We start from the raw sequence: 23,173 nt of genomic DNA, 5'->3' as shown, positions 1-23,173 counted from the left end.
GTGCTTGCCTGACAGGATACGAATTGACACTTTTGGCCCCTCAAATTACCCTAAAGAGGTGTGCGACTCTAAACCCAGCTACTTTGTTGCCATATACTGTGACTCAGTCTCAATCAAAAGAGCCTCATGATTGTATATTCCTTACTGAGGAACAGACAAAGGGTTGCGTCGATTTGCAAGATACGCCCCTTTCAGATGTAGATGGGGAACTGTGGGTTGAAGGGTCCTGTTTGAAGTTACCAGATGGCACGACCTCAGCTGCATATGCAATTACGACACTTAAGACAGTAGTGGAGACAGCTCGCATACCATAAAAGTCGGCTCAAGCAGCTGAACTAATAGCTTTGACATGAGCGTGTGAACTTAGCACTGACTTGCGTGTGAACATCTATACAGACAGCAGCTATGCTTTTGGAGTGGCCCATGATCTTGGCTTACTCTGAAAGGAAAGAGGCTTTCTTACATCCCATGCGATGCAGATAATGCACGGAGAACTAGTGCATAATCTTTTGACTGCACTTACATATCAAAAGAAAATTGCTATTATTATGTGTAGCGCGCACAAGAAAGTCATTGATAAGATAGGAAAAGGCAAAGCCTTTGCAGATCGCGTAGCTCGTGAGACTGCAATGCAACGAAGCTCTACATCCATGTACGTAGTGAAATCACAAGCTGAACGTTGGCATGATGCTAGAGAAGAAGTATTAGATATACAGAAATCTGCCTCTGTGAAAGGGCTGGAGCAATTGTCTAAAAAAGGAATGTTAGACGATGAGGGCTTTGGCGTAACAAAGAAATGGATAAGTGGAAACTACCTGCAGCCTATTTACAACCTATGGTTCAAATGGCACATGGGCTGGCACATGTTGGAGCTCTAGCAATAACGAAATTGCTTACGCGAGTTTGGGAGCACCCTGAAATTGCCAGCACAGCTAAGAGAGTAGTACAGTCCTGTTTGATCTGTTGGCAGTATAATCCTGGTAAGGAGACACAAACTCCTACAGGAGGGTTTGCTACACTGACTGCACCTTTTGAAATTTTGCAGATGGATTACATCCAACTTGAACGCTGCAATAACTTAAAAGTATGTTCTAGTGGTGTTATGTGCCTTCAGTAAATGGATAGAGGCATACCCTACAAAGGATAATACAGCTCTCACTACAGCGAAGGTGCTTCTAAAGGAGTTTTTCCCTAGATATGGTGTTTGCTAACTTTTGTGGAGTGACAACAGACCTTATTTTATTGGGCATGTTGTTGAATATGTCCTGAAAGGATTAGGGATCAAGCAGAAATTCCATGCAGTCTTCCACCCACAATCAGCGGGATTAGTGGAGAGATACAACGCTACTTTGAAACTGAAATTAGCGAAAATACTGGCTTCCATGTCTCTGAAATGGCCAGATGCACTACCTCTGGCATTGTTGTCCATAAGATCGGTGCCACATTCACGATCTGGACTTAGACCATATGAAGTGGTGTTTGGGAAACCGATGAACATTTGGGGAGTTCCTAAGCCACGCCCCATACATGATGTACCTTGTGTTCTGATGAATGATTATTTGGCACAGTTAACCGACAGTTTGATCTTTATTCATCAACAAGTTCGAGAAGCTCTTCCTGACGGATCTACAGGTGAGGCCCACTATCTCCGGCCTGGAGACCAGGTTATGGTCACAATATTTGAGAGGTTGAACAGCTCGGTGGCGAGGACCAGAGCAAGTGCTTTTAGCTACAATGACAGCAGTTCGAGTGACGAACAGAAAGAATTGGATCCATAGCACACACTGCAAACGTGTGTCGCCTACCTTGGTGGAACCTGCTGTGCTGACCAACCATCGAGAGATCCTAGATACAGAGAAAAACCAAGCCATCTCATCTGACGAATCTGAGGAAGTCTTACCGGACCACACGATTTCTGGAGTATCGCGATATCAATCGAGACCACGGAACGAGCCTGCATTGTCGAAAAGGACTGGTTGAGCTACTGCCCTGGGTTGGTGAAACGGAGTGCCGATGTGGCAAGGGGGTGGATCAGTACTGCGAAGTGACACCCGTCTTGACCCTCGGTGAAGAAATCAACGGCTGCCCAGGGATAAGAGCTCCAACGTTTTTTTGGGTTTTTTTACGACGAAGTGATCATGTCTGCCGAGAGATCAAAGGTTGCTAAGATCTGCACTAAGAAAATAATTTGTGCTGAAGGGTTTGTTGGTGCTATGGAGGTTATGGCAGCAATTACCTGGTATGTTGAGAAAGTGGCTCCTGTTTGAGAGCTTTTGATCGCCACTACTCCAGTACCAGTTGAGCACCACTACTTTACACTTCCCTACCATGAGCAGAAGCATTGAAAATCCTACCTGAACAATACATTCATCCAGATGTTGCATCATACATATAATGCCACAAATACTACTAACTGTTGGGTGTGTTGGATGATACCTGCGCACCAAAAGAAAGGAGGTACACCTTTCATTCCTCTTCCATTCTCTCATAATTGTACTTGTCAAGCATGGTTTGCGCTCTTATTTGCCTCTGAAAGGGCCAACATTACAGGAATGACAGTAGGACGGATTAATTATCACCTTAATAAAAAATGTTATCCTGATGAGAATGGGTACCCTCAAGCTAGAGGAACAAAATGGGAATGGGAGGAGTACCAACCTGACAATATTTCTATGCCACATGTGTTCACAAATACAAGGACTATGAAGAACAATGGACTTTTTGTAATTTCAGTGACAAGAGCTAAAGCAGACTTATGTATTAGTAGTATTGGGAGAATTCCAGTGGGGAGAAGTGAACGTACTGTAATTCTGACAATTGAAGGTACCAATAATAGCAGTTTTATTTCATCGCATAATACATACTTTGTTTGCGGTAATAAGGGATACTACCAACTACCTGAGGGGTGGTCTGAGGTCTGCTACGTGTCCTTTCTGTTGCCCCCTGTGTTTCTGGCACCTACATCGTATCATAAAGACTATAGACTGTACAATGTCATTTCCAATAACAGAAATCAGAGGACAATAAGTATGGATGAAGTTGACCAAACTGACACCGCTTTACAACAATATGTTGACTTTAACTTAGGCTTATTCTTTTTCATGGGTGCTGCATTGAACAGTAGAAAAATAAGGAGATTGACTTGTGTTGTGGAAGCTGTTATCAATCAGACAGCAATGGCGCTTGGGAACATTACAGAAGAGCTGCAAGTTGCGAGGATTGTAGCACTCCAGAATCGCATGCTGCTTGATGTGATTTTGGCTGATCGAGGTGGTGCATGTTGCATCATCGGTAGCAGTTGTTGTGTCTTTATACCGGATCACTCGCCTTCAGAATATGATGCACTCTCTAAACTGCATAAGATTGCTGCAGAGATTCACCCAGAGACTGGTACATAGACTTTTTCAAACTGGATCGGGACACTCTTTATTACTTGGGGCTGGAAGCTACTGACTGTTCTATGTATACTACTTGTGATACTATTTACATGCTGTATATGTATACAATGTGGTCCCATGCTGTGCTCCATTTGCATCACTGCTTGTACACCTGCCAAGAGAAATATTGCAAAAATGAAGCCCAACAAATGCTAAATAAAGAGGTCACTGAACTGATGAGCATCGATGTACAGGATGCATATCTAGATTACCCCAGATGAGCGAATGTCTACAGCTAATTCTAAAAGGGTTGTCTGTTGTAATTTTGCAGCGATTGGGTTAGCATTACTAGAAGCCATCCTGTATTTAGAAGTTATCTTGTCCGTTTTGTGGAATCCATTTTGTATTTCTGGCAGCCATCTTGTTTGCCATGCGCTACCACGTGCGTGCGATGTGCTCGGTCCTACCGTGCTGTTGTCTGCTCTTGGAATCTGCCTAGAGACGGGTTATATTTAGCCTCTGCTGCTTCGCACATGCTCAGTTGAGCTTGCAGCTGTCCTTGCATCTGTCCCTAGTCTGTAAATGTCAGGATGTGTTCAGCAGAATTAGCAACTGTTAGCTCCTCCCACTTGTTGACTGTGCATTTTCTTGTATGACCATATATGTACCTGAAACCTTCTCTTGTACTTGTACCGCCTTCTTTTGAGCCCCTGTGTAGGTATAAAAGGACCAAGCGCCTTCCATTCAGTGTGCTACTTCATACATTGCCGAAGGGTGTTGTGTGAATGTAGTTCCACCTCATGAGGTTTAATACATTTTGTATTTTCTATTTCAGTTTCTGTGCCAACTTCTTCCTATTTGTCTGAGGACTTGTGCAGAGAATGGCAAACCCCTTGCACTGGTAGGCCTTGCTGAGGCTCACCACCACAAGTCGGGTGGAGGCGTTTTGGATGCGATGCAGCCGTTGCAGGTGTTTAGCCGGGATTCCTGCATAGAGTGCGTTGCTATAGTCTAGCCTGCTGCTGACGAGGGCCTGTGTCACCGTTCTTCTTGTTTCGGTGGGGATCCGCTTGTAGATCCTGCGGAGCATGCGGTGTGGTGGTAGTGGTAGTGATAAGGGGTCAAAAGGAGGTCATGACCATGCATAGCAGAGAACGTCTGCTGATCTGCTGCCTTGGAGGACAAACCCTGAAGGGTTGCACCAATAAGTACAAGAACAATAATAAGTAAGTCGCACATCGGTAATAGGGTGTCAGTTGCGAAAAACTGCGACCACAAGGTATCCCGCCAGGTGTGCGAGATGGACACTTTACGGCATGCCAAGGTCCGATGCACCACAGACAGACAAAACCAGAAATGAAATAAGCAATACCGTACAAGCTTCTCTGTAGGAATAAACAAGTGGTTCCCAGCAGAATGTCTGCGAGGAGACTCCAAAGGAGCGTACCAAGGCAAAGGCAGAACCTAATGCCAGCAAATACCCCACATAGGGTAAGGCTAATCCCCGGTAGAGTTATCCTATTAGGCTAAGCACACAATCAGAGGACTGAAAAAACAAGAGAAGCAGCCGAACGGCTGTACTGAACGAACATAGAAATGGCTAACCAGCCAAGAACAGTAACCGGCACCATAACAAAACAGTGCATCAGGGTGGGTGCCGTAAAAGGAGGCATAGAATATGGCACCAAGATTTACTGCAGGCCGGACAAGAGCCAGGAGACCGTCGAATCCACGTGGCAGTCAAAAAGATCCACCCAATTGAACGACAGATCTCTGAGGGCATCTCGAATATGATCTGGGACGCGACTGTCGTGCAGCCAAGCATGGCGGCATGAAGACACAGCGAGAGCAAGGACCCATCCCATGGAGTCAGTCGCATCAAGGGAAGACCTAAGAGAGAAAGGGGACGCCTTGAAGAACAGAGCCTGTACCTGACTGTTGCTGCCCTGCAATCTTGGTCCTTGATCCTCCCTGGTGGGGGTCCAACTGCCCAATTCACGGACTTTACTGCTCCCGGTTTCCAGTCATTGGGGGTTTCTTCTGGTATGGAAGCTATACGGATTTTAAAAACAGATGAGAAAGACCTAAGCATAATTGCCGTCTCGAAATTTTTACAATGCATGTGGATAAATCGTGCTCATGGAATGAAAAATAGGATGTAAAGACCTGATTATTAACCTGACTATGAATTGATGATTTTATGGATATAATTGTTTTTTAAATGAAGTGTTTTAACAAATTATTTATTGAGGTACAAATGAATTATGTAACCTTGGTTATCTCTATGGGCCTTTTTGTATTTCGTATTCCGTAAAAATTAAATGAAGTATATTTACTGTTTTAAATTGTACATGTCTTTTATGATTATGAGATCGAATAAAGACTACTTTGACTTTGAGTTTGAAAGAGAGAATTGAGCCATGCTTCGGCCATGCAGCAGAAGGCAAAGCAATTCTGTTTGTGCCCTTCTGGAATAGAAGGGAGAAGATTAGCAACTAAGTACCAAAGAGCTGAGGACTTGCGTGCAAATGCACAGGCCGTATTTAAAGGTCGGACGCCTGCCCTGGCAGAGGCGAAAAGCCGGCAACCGCAATCATCCAGCCAAGAGTCTCCCTGGTGGGAGGTAACAATGGCAATGTGGGTGAAGATTGTAAACTAAAAGTCACCTGAACAACTAGGCCTTGAGCTGTTGGGTGAAGAGACAGGCAAATTGGATCACCCGGAGCAGGGCAGTGCCTACGAGCAATAGCTTGATCAACAGGGTCACCCGAAGAGGGTCTTGACCATCTGCCACGCAGAACGTCAAGTAGAGATTCCCCAAAGGGCAGCAAAGGTTCTACTTCAATAGGCTCCAAATGGAGTAGATCCAATAAAGGATCGTAAAGTAGAGGCACCATTGGAGGCTGAAAGCCGAGTACAGCAACCGCCCCCTGAATAGCGCGCGTGAAGGCAGCACTAGATTCATTCGCCATCTGTGTAGGTGACAACAAACCGTCGGTAGGAGACAGTTGAAGGCTAAGCCTGCCACTAGACATGAGTGGAGGTGCCGGTGACTGACCCGAAGGCCAAGCAACACAGGGTACTTGCACTCTGGCTCCTTGATCTGGGGAGTGCAGGGAAGCATCAGGTTGCAAATGAGGAGGTGTAAATGGTGTTACCAGCGTCAACGGATGCCACGTTGGAGACTTATCGGCGCCTGAGGAGTCGGGAGGAGCAACCATCAAAGGAATAGGAATCGACGCCGTCGATCGACGCCGCATGGGAGTCCCCTGGACATCGACGACCTCCACAGAGGACTCGACCGGGACGCCGATCGACGTCGATCCCAGTGCCAACTTCCTGAGGGATGCACGAGGTGCCGGACCCGGTGTCAAGCCTGGTGTAGTACCCGGCGTCGACACCGGCGTCGCTGGCGCTGCCTTCGACGTCGGAGCAGGAAGCCGAAGAGTACTATGCGCTGATTGACGGGGAAGCCTGTGCTCTAGGCCCTGGCTTGGTGGTGTCACGTGGGCTCTGGAATCAGAGTCGACGCACACAGCCGTTGCCGGGAAACGTCCGCAGACGAAGACCTGGCATGAGTGCCTGCTACCTCTTTGGTACCCGAAGGCACACCAGGGAGAGGGGGTGACTCAAAACAAGCCTGGAGTGCCTTAGAATAAGCCTCCATTTGTGCACGCGTTGCCCCAACACCCAGAAAGGGTGGATACAGAGGATGAAGTTGCAGTGCGCCCTTACTCGGCATAGTGTGAGATGAATGGGCGGCAGGGACATTGGAAGAAGATTTCCGTAAGCGATGCCTGTGCTTACGCTTACCTGTTGTTGCACGGCGGTCGTGGGAGCGACCTCATGAACTAGCCCAATCCCGAAAGGAAGAGCGGCGACGGGAGGGTGCCGGAGCCGACATCCGTGTGGCCAGCAATTTCATGCGATGCTCCCTCAAGGACTTTGGTTTCATCCTCTGACAGGCATCACAGTCTTTGGAGTCGTGGTGCGAGTCAGTGCCAGACATCTGACGCGCACAGTCTTCGCAAGCCTTAAAGCCGGAAGGCATTGCACACTGTTCCCACGACACCGAGGGTGTCGAGAAAGACCAAAACCAGGCCAAGGAACTGCTGGTTTTCCAGGATCCGAGCTTGGACGCGGAAAAGAAGAAAACTGATGACAGAGCACCGGGAGGGGAATATATGGCTCCGCTGACGTCATGTCCTTGGGCGAAGCTGGGTGGCGCTGTCCCCCAGCACGCAGAGGTGCTGCTGCGGAAAATTTTCCGGATCCAGTCTGACGCCTGGGGATATTCTAAGTTAAGGAATCTGTGGCTAGACGTCTCTATCAGATATACTGTAACGGCAGAAAAAAACAACTGTTAACGTAAGCTTTTATCTAAAGAGGAATACGAACAAGAAGACAGTCAATCTTAGCCTGTTTTGACCCAGGGTACCCTCAGTTAAATTGACGTTTTGTCAAATTTCTGCTAAAAGTGGAGCAAAGACTAAAGAACACGTAACTCCTCCAATACAGTTAATATAAGAAACAATTGAATGGTCATATCATCCTCTAAGAACAATATAGAGTTCCCCAAAATACTATTAGGGGCAGACCCATTGACTTTTACCACATCCCCCTAAGAGAGATTAATTAACTGAAATACTTCCCTTGAGTGTTCTTTTAGCCGTAAAATTGTGAGCTCCACTTGCCTCTTACTATTTGAAATATTTTATATTGACACTAAACATTTTACTATTTGAATTTAACTGTGTTTCACCATGAATTTATGTTTTATCATGTAAATGTATAAGTTACTATTGAATGGTTATATTAACTTTTAGGCCGTCAGGGGCGGATTGGTCGTTCATTGGCAGATATACGAATTGAAATGCTCTTGTGCAATAGCATCCCTAACTTTAAAGTTGTGACTATCTGATTTCTTTTTATCTGTCATATTTAAAAACCAATTGAACTGAAAGATTTGATCAATGCATTTTTTAACTTACGGTGTAAACATGTGATATCTTGTATACTTTATTGCAAAGGTTTTAAGTAATCACGCAATTGTCTAAATAAACTTAAACACTGGAATAGACCCAGGACAAATGTATGTGATTTATAGTGGTTAATAAACAATGAAACATGATAGGGAAAGACTTTAAGTTTGGAGGTGAGCAACACTATTAAAGATATGATAGGCTAATGTGAGAGAACTTTAGTTACCATTGGTGTGTATTTGTGCACCAGTTAGTGCTAGGGCATTTAATAGCATGTTAAGCAGCTACTTCACAGTGGGGCGGCCAATAGAAAATTAACTTAACTTATTAAAAAAAAGTCTGATCATCAAACTAGATTTTTCATTTATTTTCCTTATTTTTTTTATTTTTATAGAACAACCAAAAACAACAGAGGGAAAGAATGAAACAAAATCAACGGGTTCCCCTTCCATTTTTATATCATCTATTATTGAGAATGTCCCTTCAGGTCTTCTTTTTTAACAAGACATCTGGGCACACTCTTTATTGTGGAGGACCTGAAACTGAAGAAAATATGGAATATTACTACTCTGTACTTTCTCTTGTAATGTAGAAGCACACTTGGTTGCACTCAGCTTCAAAATTAAGTCTGGGCACCAGTATCTCTGACAGCAACCAGTCACTTCAAAGCTATTTTTATGCTAAAAAGCAAGAGCACATGCAAAATGTACAGTAATGCCTCAAAGTATGCCCCATAGGGACACACTTCCCATTGGGAAAATGTGAAACAGAATTTTGGAGCCTATTACGAAGGGGATATAAAATATGTGGGATTGATTCTTTGGCGCAGAAGTAGCTAAGACCTTCTATTTTTCCCATGTGTGTCACATTTGTAAGTCTACTACTTGAGATTACCTACAAAAAAAAGCACTGACAGACGCTGAAGTTAAGAGTCAGATACTATAGGTACTGAGAGTATAGGAATTGGAGTTGGCGGATACTGCTCACATAATCTCCTGAATGTCGACAATGTCTTGCTTTATCTAACACAGCCCAGGAATTTAGTCTTGGTACACCTAGCACATTTGAAGAGGCTTGGTGATGTATCTGGTATATTGGTTAAAAGATGTAAGACTGTACTGTTCCTGCTGCAAGATCTAACTTAATGTCCAAAGGAGGAGGGTGATGGATAGACTGCAACCACTAATGCATTTTTGGAATGCCTTGCCCCGTTCCATTAGGAGAAGAGTTACAATTGCAACAATTGTGTTCCTCCTGCGATGACTGTATAGTATGCAAAACTCTCAGTGCCATGTGTTGCCCATCACTTTTAAGAAGTTGAATAGTCTGTTAGTGTCCTTAGTACAGGCTAGAAACCAAAGCAGTATAGTCCTGAACACTGAAATTAGACTAGGAAGGAGGCGGGCTGGGCCTCCTAGACATGAACTTTTACTACTATGAGGCACACATACAGTATACAACTAGACGGGCTGAGGCGGAATATAACTGGGAAAACTGGTTGCTTAGTGGACACATGGGGACACTCCATTGTTGGAACTGCTTATGTGGGTTAAATGTTCCCAGAGAAGATCCATATGTTATACGTCAGACTTGTCGGCTCTGGGAAAGGGTAGTCAAAACAGTTCTGAAGCGGCCTACATTTGACAAAAATTGGACATATGGATCAAGCAGCCAGTTCAACATTTAAGTATAGACATGCCAATGGTACGCTGGAGCGAGGCGGGGGCTGTCATACACTGGGGGAATCTGTACCCTTGAGGGTTCTTCATCACCTTTCAGGTAGCCCCAAATACAACTGAGGTATGAACTGGCCAGTTGCTACAATATGCCAAATTGACGGTGACAGGGTGACATGGGCTAATTTTCCTAATGCACTTCCTTCCACCAGCATCCTTAAAGCAATCTTGCACTTCTTTTGGAATGGGGTGCCATTCGCTGACCTTGATATGTATGGCCCTAAAAGCACATAGAGCCAGGCTTCCTCTGATGGGCAAGCAGGCGTGGGAGACTGGTATCAGTGAGTAAATTGCAGACAAGAACTGAGGGCAGTGTGTGGTCTGATATCAAGGGCTCATGTAATGTCAGATTCAAGATGGTATACTTCAATTTTTTATATTGTACATATTTAATACTAGTAATTTGAACACAATATACCGAGATATGTCAGCTGTATGTACAAGCTGCGGATAGACGTTGCTTCTTCTATATATCGGACTTGGTTCTGTGAAGAGATATCAAACTTTTGGAGAGGAGTTGTTGCAAGTTTGGGAAGGGCAACTGGGAATCTCCTGCACGCCTCCCTCCAATACTATTAGGTATTATTTTAAGTCCAAAGAAAGAGAATATTCATATAGATTCATGCACCTTGCTTTAGGGGCTGGCAGGGCACACAAGCCCAGGAGCGGACTTGTTGTGTCAAGCCACAGTCGACTGGGTGTTGGCCGGGAAGACACACATTAGAGCATCTAGGAGAGATGACAAGGTAATTGAATACTTGACAATAGGAGCAGATACAATGAAAGCATTAAGAGGCAACAGAACCTGCTAATTCACATGCATTCCAATTGGTGCAGTCTCACAAAGAACATAAGAAAACAATGTTAAAGGGGAAGGCTATATGGAGTGTTGCCTTCTTCCCCTCAAGGGGCTAGGTTGTTCAGGATATGTGGAAATCACGGAAGAGACAAGGATATGTCATTACATATGAGAACGATTCAAGATATTTATGTATGTACTGATAATAGTTTTACAAATGTATTTATAAAGAGGGGAACTGTGACTGTTTATTTGAGGTATCTCACTCATAGTTTGCTGTTCTAATTAAAATTTAAATAAATATTTTTTTTTCCAAAAAATGATTGTTTCAAGTGGATTTAAGTGTTAGCTACTGTGTCACACTGATTCAGAGTCTCAGTTACCCCACGTCCTTCAGTAAGCTTGAATGTTCACCCTCACTAACCAAAGAAAGTCAAGCACTCAAAAGGAGACTCTCAACTATCAATTTCGAGGGCCCCAGTATTGAAGAATGAAGCAGTGGAACACAAATTAAAACAACATTACTACTAAAAGATAGTCCCTAGTAACTTCCTACTGGGCAGCGCTTTGTAGAAAAAGTCTCACAGTTCTGATAAAACTTTTTTCTGAGGTGGGGGCACCCACATGACCCCAGAATTTCAAAAACTGGACATTAACTATAGAAACTAATCTGAGCTAAAATAATTATGATTTGCCTGGAACCATATAAGCTCAGATGATGTCTGAAACTTATTTCTGGAATGAGAATAGGTAGCTCAAACCAACATTTCCCGACCCCACATTAAAAGCCCCAGGCCCAGGACCCTCTGAGATGTGAAGGCAAAAGAAAGCTTTTCTGTGGATCTGTAACCCGGGTGGCTCATTTTGGTCTTGTCCCAGGATTTGCTTCTTCCTCACCAGCTGGGCTATGAGGATCCTATTGTTCATATGTGGTTCATATGTGGTCTGAGTGACTTGATTTGTCCTGCCAGTGGATTCGTAGACAGCGGGGTCTTGTGTACATCGCCCAATGGTTACATTAGTGCCTATATTTGCAGCAAAGGCTAGCTGCTATCCTCCTACAGGTCACAGCGCAAGATATACAGGTACACAGCCTGGTCTCTGCCTTGAGGGAAAGCCACATTAAACAAAGTGTTGTTACCTCTTAGTATATTATCTGTCAGATACTTGTGTGCAGGGCCTAATCATCATCCAGATCTTTTACCACGTACTCCCGGACTCCAGTATTATGAGTGGTGCGGAAAAAGGCACATAACTTGAACCAACCAATTGCAGCATTTTTTTTTCAAAATTAGAACACAAGTCAATTCTGGAGGGGTGCATTTTTCATCTCTGTCTTCTTGGGTTGAAAGGTTCCTGAGCATGATTGCACAGCAGTTCAAACTGGTAAGGTGTGGATACAGGTTTATCAAAAGGCGAAAAGTTCCTTGTAAGCAACCAGTAACGCAAGACTCTTGGCTGTATAAGCCATAGGAACAGTTTTAAATGCAGACTCAAGAATTTTTAACAGTGCGGTATAATACCTGAGAGAATTCTAAATGGGTATCCAGTCCATGTCACAGTGCTACTTTTCCACTGACAACCAACATCCTCTGTCTTCATAAGGGCCTAAAGCCCAACTGAGTCTGCCTCCCTTCTGAGCAAGGAACTAACTCCATAATCACTAAAGTCTTTTTTCCACTTGTATCATAACACCCCACATTATCAAACCAATTTGTCAATACAGAGCCCAATTCTGCACTAGAAATTATCCAAAGACACATATATTTCCACTATCCTAATGACTAAAGGAAACTGGTACACATGCCAGCAGAGCCTAAGAGGACTTTGCATATTTCCAAGTCAATAAAGATTTCCAGCTAACAACTGTGGATAAGGAAGGAAAGTGGGAATTACAAGACCAGAGAAGCATCTGCAGCACTGTCTAGAGCAGTGATACTCAAAGTGAGGCCTGGGGGCCGCATATGGCCCTCCTGACCTTTACATGCAGCCCAGTTGGCAGCAGCTGGGCCGGTCCTCGGATGCTTGTTTCCGTTCTGGGAAGGACATGGCTTTTGTAGTTCGGACTGGACTGTTCCCATGGGGCACAGGGTCAGCGCTGATTTGCATATCGCCATTGTCTAACCCAGGGTGGTGTGGAGTGGAAAAACGATGGATTTGGGCTCAGATCTTTGGACTGGGGTGAATGTGTGACATTGATCTACATTCTGTCCATCATTGTTGTGTTTGCAATTACCGCAGTTGGCAGCAGCAGCAGTGGGAAGCTGTTTACTCAACTCAGCAATGCAATACAAAATACACGTACTTAAAGGTTAATTTGCAGTTAGGGAAAGGCAGTACCTAGGCCCTTAATTTTAGGAACACCTTTATTTTTAAAGACAGCCACTAGATTTATTTATTTATAAAGTTTTATATAGCGCAAACTTGATCCCGAAGGATATCAGCGCGCTTTACAATTTGAGGCAAAGGTAACAAATATACATGCTTTGCTTATCCTACACCCACTTTACACTCACACTCGCATAAGTGCGTCCCTCGGTTGCACCAGAGACCAAACTTTGCAGCCCCAGGGAAAATGTTTGTGAGTACCCATGGTCTAGAGGACTTAGAATGAGGAATTACTGACGGGCCCAGAGAAGCATCTAGCAGCACTGCCTGGAGGACTAAGAATGAGGCATTACCACTGGGACCAGAGAAGCAGCTAGCAGCACTGCCTAAACGATTTAGAATGAGGAAGTACCGACGGGACTAGAGAAGCAGCTAAAGCAATCCTTAGAGGACTAAGAATGAGGAAGTACCACTGGCAACCGAGACACAGCTGTAGCACTGCATATCAGAAGTAGAATGAGGAACTACTGATGAGACCAGTGAAGCAACTAGCAGCACTGTGTAGAGGACTTAGAATGAGGAACTACCACTACTAAGAATAACGAATTTCACACCAAAGGCCTTGGACAACCTTATTACAAATCCATCATAACTTGCTGCTCTACCACAGTTATCAAGAATGTAAACAACCCTATGTGAAGTTAGGCCCCTTTATTAATGATACTTCTGCTGGTCATGCTTCCAAATGGGCTGGGCTGCAATTCATCCTGAAAATAGGCATGAACTGTCCAGACTGATGCAGCAAGCACATAGCATGCATCTACACAAAACGTATGCAGCATAGTAAGTGCAGCATGCTGTCAACGTGGACTGCATGTTCTGAAGCAATCCTGTGCTTTTCTAAAACAAAGATGGCCTTAGAACTTTATCAGACGCATAAAAATGGAAATCCGATCCAGACATAAATTATCTTCAGATATGCAGCAATCAATTACTGAGTGTTAGAAGCGGCTGTCCCTAGTTGGCAGAGGTATACACTTCTGACAAATAGGGACACACCTTTTCTAGTCAGGGCAAGGGGATCACACACTTAGATAACCCCTGCTCACCCCCTTGGTAGCTTGGCAAAGCAGACAGGCTTATCTCAGAGGCAGTGCGTTAAGCATTTATGACCACATACAGTAATAAAGTGAATACACTACAAATGGAAACGACACAGTAGTATTATAAAAATAAGGATTTTTATATAAGGCTTAGCACAAGACCAAATAACGACAAAAATATACCACAATCTTAATAAATACTCTTGGAAGGAAAAATAATAGTTCAAACGTAGTTTCTTCTTAGCACAAAGTCTTTAGTATCAAAAGCAACTCTTCTTCTCTAAAACACAGTTCTTGGCAACAATGTAACCCACACGGGAGTCACACGACGTCGAGGCAAAGTTAGTCCAAAGGTTCGGCGTCGACCGCGAGGAGCGCTACGTCGAGCCCGGAGTCGCACAGACCCCCACAACGCAGTACCTTGGAAAAGTGAAGCACTCGATGATCAGCGGCGTCGAGATGTCCAGCGTCGCGCCTTCGGCGTCGATCGGGCCTCGGAGTCGGGGCGATCTGCAGCGGCGTCGACCGAAGTCAGGCAGGAGCAGCGCTCACGAGGTGAAGGAGGATACGGCGTCGTCGATGTCGATGTTGCAAGAGTGAGCAGCGCTCACGGCGTCGAGAGGGCTCGATGTTGATGCGATCAGTAGCGCCGTCGACACAGGGTCACTTGGAGCTGGAGCCGAACTCGCTACTCACTGGCGTCGCTACTGGCGTCGATCGGGCCCGGCGGCCGGCGTCGAAGGTGCGGGACACTGGAGCCGTTACTCACGATGTCGAGCTGGATTCGGCGGCGTCCGTCGGCGTCGAGATTGCTGGATTCTTCAGAGGTGCTGGATTTTCAGGTTCCAGCAACAAGCACTTTTAGCAAATAGATGAAGTCCTTTGGCCCTGTGACTTCAACAGGAGGCTGGCACTTCTTCCAGCCCTTGGAGATTTTCTTGAGCAAAGCTTGAGAGTACACACTCAGTTCCTCTCTCCTGGTTCCTTGGCAAAAATAAAGAAGCAACTGCAGGATTCCCCCAACAAACAGCACTCTGGCAGAAGGGGTAGGCAGTCCTTAGATCAGCAGGCTTCTTGTCCTTGGTTCAGGTTTCCTTGTCAGAAGTGATCTAAATTCTTGTTTCAGGGGTCCTTCTCTTATACCCCTTTTTGGCTTTGATCCCTTTGTCCATGCAGGGGAATTTCCCCCCATCTTTGGTTTGTTGTGGGTGTTGCCAGGCTGAGGCACCTGGCCTATTCACTGTGCAGGGCAGGGCCATCAGTTGCCCGGCAGGAGGTGGGCCAGGAAAGTCCCTGGCAGGCACAGAGTCATCAGTCGCCCGGCAGGGGGCGGAGCCAGCATTGTATCAGGCAGGGCAGGCTATCAGGAGCTACTCTTCCCCTACTCTCAATGCAAATGCCCCACTCATCCCACACTGACTCATTCAGACCTCTGGAGCCACCCAGCTCCTGTCACACGCACACCAGAACCAGCAGAGACCGGTAGACAGTTAGACAAGAAAATAGCTACTTTCTAAAAGTGCTATTTTCAAACACGGAGTCCAAAAACCATCCACACAAACGGATGCGTTATTAAACCCTGAGTTCAGGGATACCAAACTCGACATTGCACCATGCTCCCCGAGCCCGCTAGGATTATAGCATTAATAATCCTGGCAGCCCATTCTAACTGATGGAGAGCAGGTTACCTTACAATAGTGAAAAACGAATATGGCTGTAATTCACTATTAGGACAGGCCAACCTTGTCAGGCTTGTCCTACCTTATGCTTACAATGCACCCTGCCCTTGGGCCTACCATAGGGGTGACTAACATGAAGTTAAGGGAAGGTTTAGGGACTGGCAAGTAGGTGTACTTGCACAGTCTTCGTGACAGTCAGACTGCACGTGGTCTAGCAATGGTAGACCTTCAGACATACTTTTACTAGGCCGCTTTTGTGGGTGGCACAACACGTGCTGCAAGCCCACTAGCAGCATTTGTATTTACAAGCCCTGGCACTCCTGGTGCACTCTACTAGGGACTGACAGTAAACCAAATAAGCCAAACATGGAATTCAATTAATACAGCAATTTCACATAGGGAGCACTTGCACTGTGGCACTGATCAGCAGTGGCACAGTGCCCAAAGCATTTACCAGCAAAAACATCGTAAACAGAGGAGGCAAACAGAAAAAATGGAGGAGAGACTCATGCCAATGATGCCAGGTCTAACACTGAGTTTCCACGTGAAACAGAGACACTTTTTCGGAATTCCTGGCTAGCACTGAAGGTTGTGAAAGCGAATTATTAAGATAATATTAAATTTAACAAAGTAGCATGTTTAAGGAACGGTATTGTCACATTTCAGTGACAAACCATGTCAACTTTAAGCCACTATGCCGTTTTCAAGATGAGAGTTTTCACAAAAATAAATGTAAATGCCAATGTTAGTTAAAAAAAAAATTAAAAACTTGAGAAGCTAGTCAAAACTGTAATAGATCCGGTCTTAGCACGTGTCTAAAAACATGGCAGAACGGTAACGTATATGCTGTACGTAAATTAAATTGCTGGTCAAAATGTAATGCCCGTTTCAGCACTATACAGCATGAACTATAAATATTATCTGGGATTTTCTGACTTCGTTTTAGAGAAATAACACTACACATGGAAAGCATGACTGCGCACACACTTAGCATTCTTTAACCTGGGATAATAAAATATGCACAAAACAGCAGGAGTGGTAATGTTAAAGCCTACGTGGGAGCCGACGGTTTTACTTTCAAAATTAATTTTAACACAAAGCTGCTTTAAGAACCAGCGGGGCTTCTGAAGGCAAAGTGTTATCAAAGCAATCGGGGCCTTCTCTCTCGGTGACCTTACTCCCTAACTCCTTTTCCCAATCTCGCAAACTTTAGCTTCTATGCCTAAAAGGCACACAAAAAAGGAATAAGTCAATATATATGTCATGCTATCATGTGCATTTGGAGCGCACAAGACAGGTGATGACAGTAACATTTCTGCTCGGCTGTTCACACACAAGAAATTCCAGATGGTGGGGCACTGAAGGTGGGGAGGTTTTCTGGGTTAAATCAGGAAACAGCAAGGACGTATTTGTGTCCACTACCTGACAAATAAATAATATGAGCAACATTTTTTTGCCGAAATAAATGTACCCATTTTAGGTCTCTTCTAGGCAGGGCTTGCGCGGTCTCTTCCAGACATGCTGTTTTCAGGATATGGGCTTAAAGCTCTGCCAACTTTACACCCATTAATTGTCTCCTGTCCCTGTCCTTTGTAAATGGTGGCTTTTTATTGGTCAATAGGCTTAGTAGTGCCTCCTTAGTACTGCCTTGTCCCGTCTTGTAACCTGGCAAACACAAGGAGATGGTGGACGGAGCGTCAAAACTTTTCAGACACTCACTCCCAGTCACAGATCTTGGTTGAATCCATCATCATTCTTTAACTCACTTCGCCAACCCAATTCAGACACAGCTATATGCAAATCAGTCTTGACCCTGTGCCTCATGGGAACAGTCCAGCCCGAACTGCCAAGCCATGCCTTCCCTGGACCGGAGAAAAGCATCCTGGGGCCGGTTTCGGGCTAACCTCCCTCATCAGCCAGGCTAGCTTGAATACAGTGGCAAAGTGAGCAAGGGACCCACGTCTGGGCATACCCTGCCAACTTAGGGCGAGCAAAGCAAACACAAGGAGATGATGACGGAGTGTCGAAACTTTTCAGACACTCACCCCCAGTCACAGATCTGGGTTGAGTCCCTCATCGTTCTTTAGCTCACTTCGCCATCCCAGTTCAGACTTTGTTATATGCAAATCTTGACCCTGTGCCTCAGAGGAACAGTCCAGCCCGAACTGCAAAGTCTTGTAAGCTGCCTTGAGGACACCCCCTGTTACATGTGTTGTTACTCCCTAGGTTTTGACTGGAGCCTAAAGGAACTATTTTCTTAAAAGGCTTCAGGCAGTACACACACTTGGTCCTAAGCTAGGCTGGCAGTGGTACTGCACCAAGACATGCAGTGCTGGTGCCTTGCTCACTAGGGACCGCTAGGAGCAGCTTGCAGTACTGAAACTATACATGCAGCACTGGTGCCTTGCTCACTAGGGACCTCTAGGAGCAGCTTGCAATACTGCACCTAGACATGCAGTGCTGGTGCCTTGCTCACTAGGGACCTCTAGGAGCAGCTTGCGGTACTGCACTGAGACATACAATGCTGGTTCCTGGCTCACTACGCAAGCGTCTGCAATGCACTAGGTCTCGCATTACTGAAAGTATGAGTTATTGGTGTTGCATTATTATTTGCAACACCAATACCTCAAACTATCAATAATACAAGACCTATTGCATTGCAAATGTTTGTTAAAGTTGCAGCCTGTTTCCCTCCTACGAAGATAACTCACTGTGAAGGACTGTCAGCCCCACTTGCACAGACATTAAGTAATCATCTGGCAGCGAGGCGAGGACCTGGCCGAGAAACCCACTAACAGTCGCCCCTCCCTGCTTAGCTGCCTGCCACTTTCTGAGCCAGTGAGGAGCAGAAGAGAGCTGGCCATGGGATCTGCCAATGCAGGGAGGAGGAGGGGGAATGTTCAGCTGAAATGCTGCTTTCCTTTGACCAAGGGCACAAGTTCTTTGCTTTTGAATTCCTATATTGTTAAAATTCGCAGCAAAACATGCTGTGCTGCTGAATGTGGATAAAAGCAGGATATCTACCCCCACATATAGGTTTGATACAGTCTAGTAGCAGCCACACATTCCGGGGCAGCTCTAAACGGTGATTGGCTGTGAGTGAGCATGTTCTTGTAGAGGAAGAAACACTTGAATGTCCTGCTGGTGATATGTTGAATTGTGCTTTTAAAATGCTTCACATACCTGGGCTGAGTAAATAAAAGGCCTGTTTTCCATTGTGCTCAAAATCGAAAGGTAGGGGGAGCAGCTGTGTGACCAGAGAGTCTCCCCATGCCTGTTTACAGAAAGGCAGAGCTCAGAGCACTAACAGGATCATAAAATGCAAGCAGCTATGGCGCTGAGGGTGAAAACAAAAACTGAATAGTGCCCCAAAGAACACATATACAACCAAAGCTTAATGATTCAGTACTAGTCGCTGCTGTCTGGCATGAATGAAAGATAATAAGGAGGGGCAGAGAGGCTAGACTGACCGCTAGCAAGCAAAGATTTTTAAAGGACACTAAAAAAACAGATAGAGAGCAGGGGGATGGCTTTAAGCCAACAAGAGAAGTTACAACAGGTCTTGAATGCTCGACCTAAAAAAGGGTGCAAAGGATTCCTACTCAAAATGGCCAATAAAGAGTTGCCAAATACTACTTTTTCACTCCTTACTATGCCAAAGACCTTCATGTTGAATCAAAACGGCAGCTTAAACCTAAAATGATAATTAGGCTGGAGGAAGAGAGTGTGGTCTTATCTGCAACTGCAATTATCTCTTTTTTTTTGCACTGTTACTATAAAGATAAAGGAAAAATAGCCCTACTGTAGTGGAGTGTTCAACTTCATGTGTGAACAACAGAATAGCATTGTACTGGTAGATAGGTAGAAAGTATTATATCATAATTGGTGGGTAGTGGCACACAAATGAATCAACATTAATTTCTTGAAAGGTGAGCTATATTATTCATTTTTATTGATGTGCTTTGCAGCACACAGAATATGTTTATTGTTTAGTTAATTAAAACCATAACAATGTACCAAAGGCTCACGATGCATAGCACCATTAAAATGTCCATAAAATGTTTTCCTTTTTTTAATGCTTTGTTAAAAAAGAAAACTATTTCTTATCACAAAAATATGCACTTCATTCTGTTACATAAACAAGACAGGTGATACAAGTTTAGCTAATATATAAAACATAGTCTCTAGTGCTACATCATGCTGCTATTTTGCCAGACCACTAGCCTCAGGAGTGAATGAGAGAGTATGGATTTGTCTGGTACAGAGTTTCAAAGCTTAGGCACATACGTTGTGCGGGTTGGTGAATCATGTGTACTTTTTTGGAATCAGGAATATCTAACAGGGGGGCTTTACTTCTCCTATTTCATGTTCCTCTAGCTATGATGAGAATATCCGCTGTGTAAGCAGGTTGCTGGAAGATGCGTGCAATATCTGTAATGTAGAGAATTACTAATACAATTCAACCTTCAGAAGGAAGCTCTTATGTACCATGATAAGAGATTATATAATTTAGCACAAGTCTGTTTCTATTATGGGCATTCCAGAGTAGATGTGGGTGGCCATTTTCCATTTTTTTACATGTCAGCCAGCATGCGAATAGCATGAATTGCAAACACTAGCAATTTTGTAAGAGTGAAGGATAACACGGCAATGCCACTGGGTTATCTTTCATGAGGGAGATCCACCTTGACATTTCTTAAGTTTTCAACAGTGATGCCCTTCACTCAACACACATTAAATGGATCTGGAGCTACAGGGAAATCCGCCATTTTTAAGAGAGTGTTTCCCCAGAATGCAGCATCAGACCTCTTCTCCTCGCCATTACGCAAAGCTGGTCCAGACTCACCTGTGGCCTCTCGAAAGTGCCGTACACACATGTCCATTGTAGCAATACTGCCCGCCAGAGTAGTGGTCCCTGAAAAAATTAAAACAGGGAGTACATACACTTAGTTGGACTTAGTCTGAAAACAAGACAAACGGGGCAACAACTTTATAACACAACAGCCGAATCCCGATAATTTAAACACCCCAATTTTCAACTCATCAATCCAGCTTCAAAGTCTTTAGATGATCTAGCGGTTAGAGGCAACACTAATCAAAGAATACATAATTCAGCAGAGTAAAGCAGAGCAAAATATGGAACATTAATTACTGTGTTTTATTAAATATGGCACAGATAGATTTATTAGAGAAATATTAATAACTGTGGTACAGACAATAAATGAATGAATCACCATGAAGGCTCAGATACAGAAATTTAAAGTCATAAAACAGCCTCAATTAGTCAAGTCTAAGCAAAGGGAGTCAAAACTCATAAAGCGGACTGAAAGCCTTTCATAGGAAAAATCAAAGACAGAATGGACAGAGTTTCAGCATGTGCCCCTAGGAAATGAGAAAATGAGGCCCAGATCCGTATTCCCAGAGCATTTTATACAAAACGCATGCAACTATTAATAGGTTCTGCAAATTAAACATGGTATGGTCATTGTTAGGGTCACATTGGCAAATCTGAAACAAGAACTAACCCCCAGATTCATCAAAACCACAATTTGCCAATTCCAAATTGCAATTTAGAATTCGCAGAATAGGATTCATGAAGAAATGCGATAAAAAAAAGAGAATCGCAATCGGCCGCAATTGCCGATTGCTATTTTGCCAAAATCGCATAAAAATCGCAGAATCGCCCTTTTTCCGTGTTGAAATTGGGATCTCGCAATTACAGAAATCGCAAATAGCGATCTCGCTAATTGCAAGATCGCAAAAACAGGAAGTCGCATTTCGAGCACAATGATGACATCACAACCAGGAAGTAGGCAGTTCCCTACCTCATACTGCTCACTGAGCCTGAAAGTGGAAGCAGCACTGGCCAGAGCTCCACTACAGACCACCTGCAGCAGCAAACCAAGAGACAAACAACCCCAGAAAATGTCCCAGGAAACAGCAGGGAGCAGTGCCCCTGGAAGAAAAAGGAAAATTAAATTTTCCGAGCAGGAACTTGAATATTTAATTGAGGGAGTCAAAAAGGGCCATGACCGGCTTTTCGGTAAGGATTCACTGAGGGTGCCTGAGGCGGACAAGAGGCGCATTTGACTGCGCATCCGCGCTAAGGTCAATGCAGTGGGAGTGACCCAGCGCTCCATTGACAAACTTAAAAAGAGGTGGTATGTCCTCAGAGGGCGTGAAAAAGAACGAATTGCAGAGAGGTTGGGGGAGCGAGTTGAAACCGGAGGAGGAGAGCCCGCTGTACCACACAGCACCCCACTGGAGGACCTTGTGGAGGACACCCTGAATCCCGAATCATGCGTGGGGGTCACCCGGCTGGACTCCTCCCGACCCACCCAACAATCTCAAGGTAAGTGCCATGCGACTGCGACCCTGTAACCTGACAATGGCCAGGACTCCAGAGCTACCCATTAGAAAACCCCAGTCATGCAGGCCATGCACACCAGAAATGCCCAATTGCATTGTGGGACTTGTAGTGTGACCACAATTGCCAGATAGCCCCATACAGCCAGACCTGTCAAGTGAGAGTTATTCCTAAAGCCAGTCAGGGAATGCTAGCCTGCATGCATGTAGCAACCTCCCATGTGCAAGAAACATGTCATTAATCACGGTCCCATTTACATCACAGGTGGCACAGAACAACCCAGCACCGACAGTGAGGCCCTACACATCGACGAGAACCCCGACGACACTGAGCGAGAGGGCCATCCTTCACACCAACCAGGACCATCACAGGCAGCACCAGCAGCAGTAGTACCACCACCTGCCCCTGTGGACAGTGCCACCCCTGCAGCCACAGGCGCGCCACAACCACCCGGTGTAACCCCCATGGCAGTGGCACCCGGAAGCAGACAAGGCGCACAGCCACTGTGCGATCACAGTCCAGCGGACTGGTGAGGGACCAGCGCGACCCAACAACACGCACTGGCAGGGGGGTAAATGTCCGGGATCCTGGCCTGTCCATTGAACGTCGCATGTAAGCATGGGCGGATTTTGCGGATCCACGATTCACGGATTTGCGGATCGTGGATCCGCAAAATCGGCGGATTTTGCGGATTTGCGGATCCGCGGATTTGGGGCGGGGCTTCCATGCGAGTGCACATGCCTCTTGTGTGGGTAAAAGGTCCGATTGTTTTTTGGGCTGATGAATGAGTCACTGCATTTGA

At 45.0% G+C, this 23,173-nt stretch overlaps 1 protein-coding gene across 2 annotated transcripts in view; it reads right to left on the bottom strand.

Moving 5' to 3' along the window:
• The window catches only part of AMDHD2 (amidohydrolase domain containing 2), a 403,548-nt gene that overhangs the window by 113,542 nt on the left and 266,833 nt on the right, over positions 1–23,173 (bottom strand). For both annotated transcript variants that reach the window (XM_078663025.1, XM_078663026.1), the window contains one exon: positions 20,851–20,919. In XM_078663025.1, coding sequence (XP_078519151.1) covers positions 20,851–20,919 — 69 coding nt within the window. The remainder of the gene's footprint in view (positions 1–20,850; positions 20,920–23,173) is intronic.

Source organism: Lissotriton helveticus, chromosome 10, assembly GCF_964261635.1.
Source record: "Lissotriton helveticus chromosome 10, aLisHel1.1, whole genome shotgun sequence".
Taxonomy (NCBI): Eukaryota; Metazoa; Chordata; class Amphibia; order Caudata; family Salamandridae; genus Lissotriton; species Lissotriton helveticus.
Note: the sequence above shows the minus strand (reverse complement) of the source record. Positions and strands in the feature narration are given on the sequence as shown.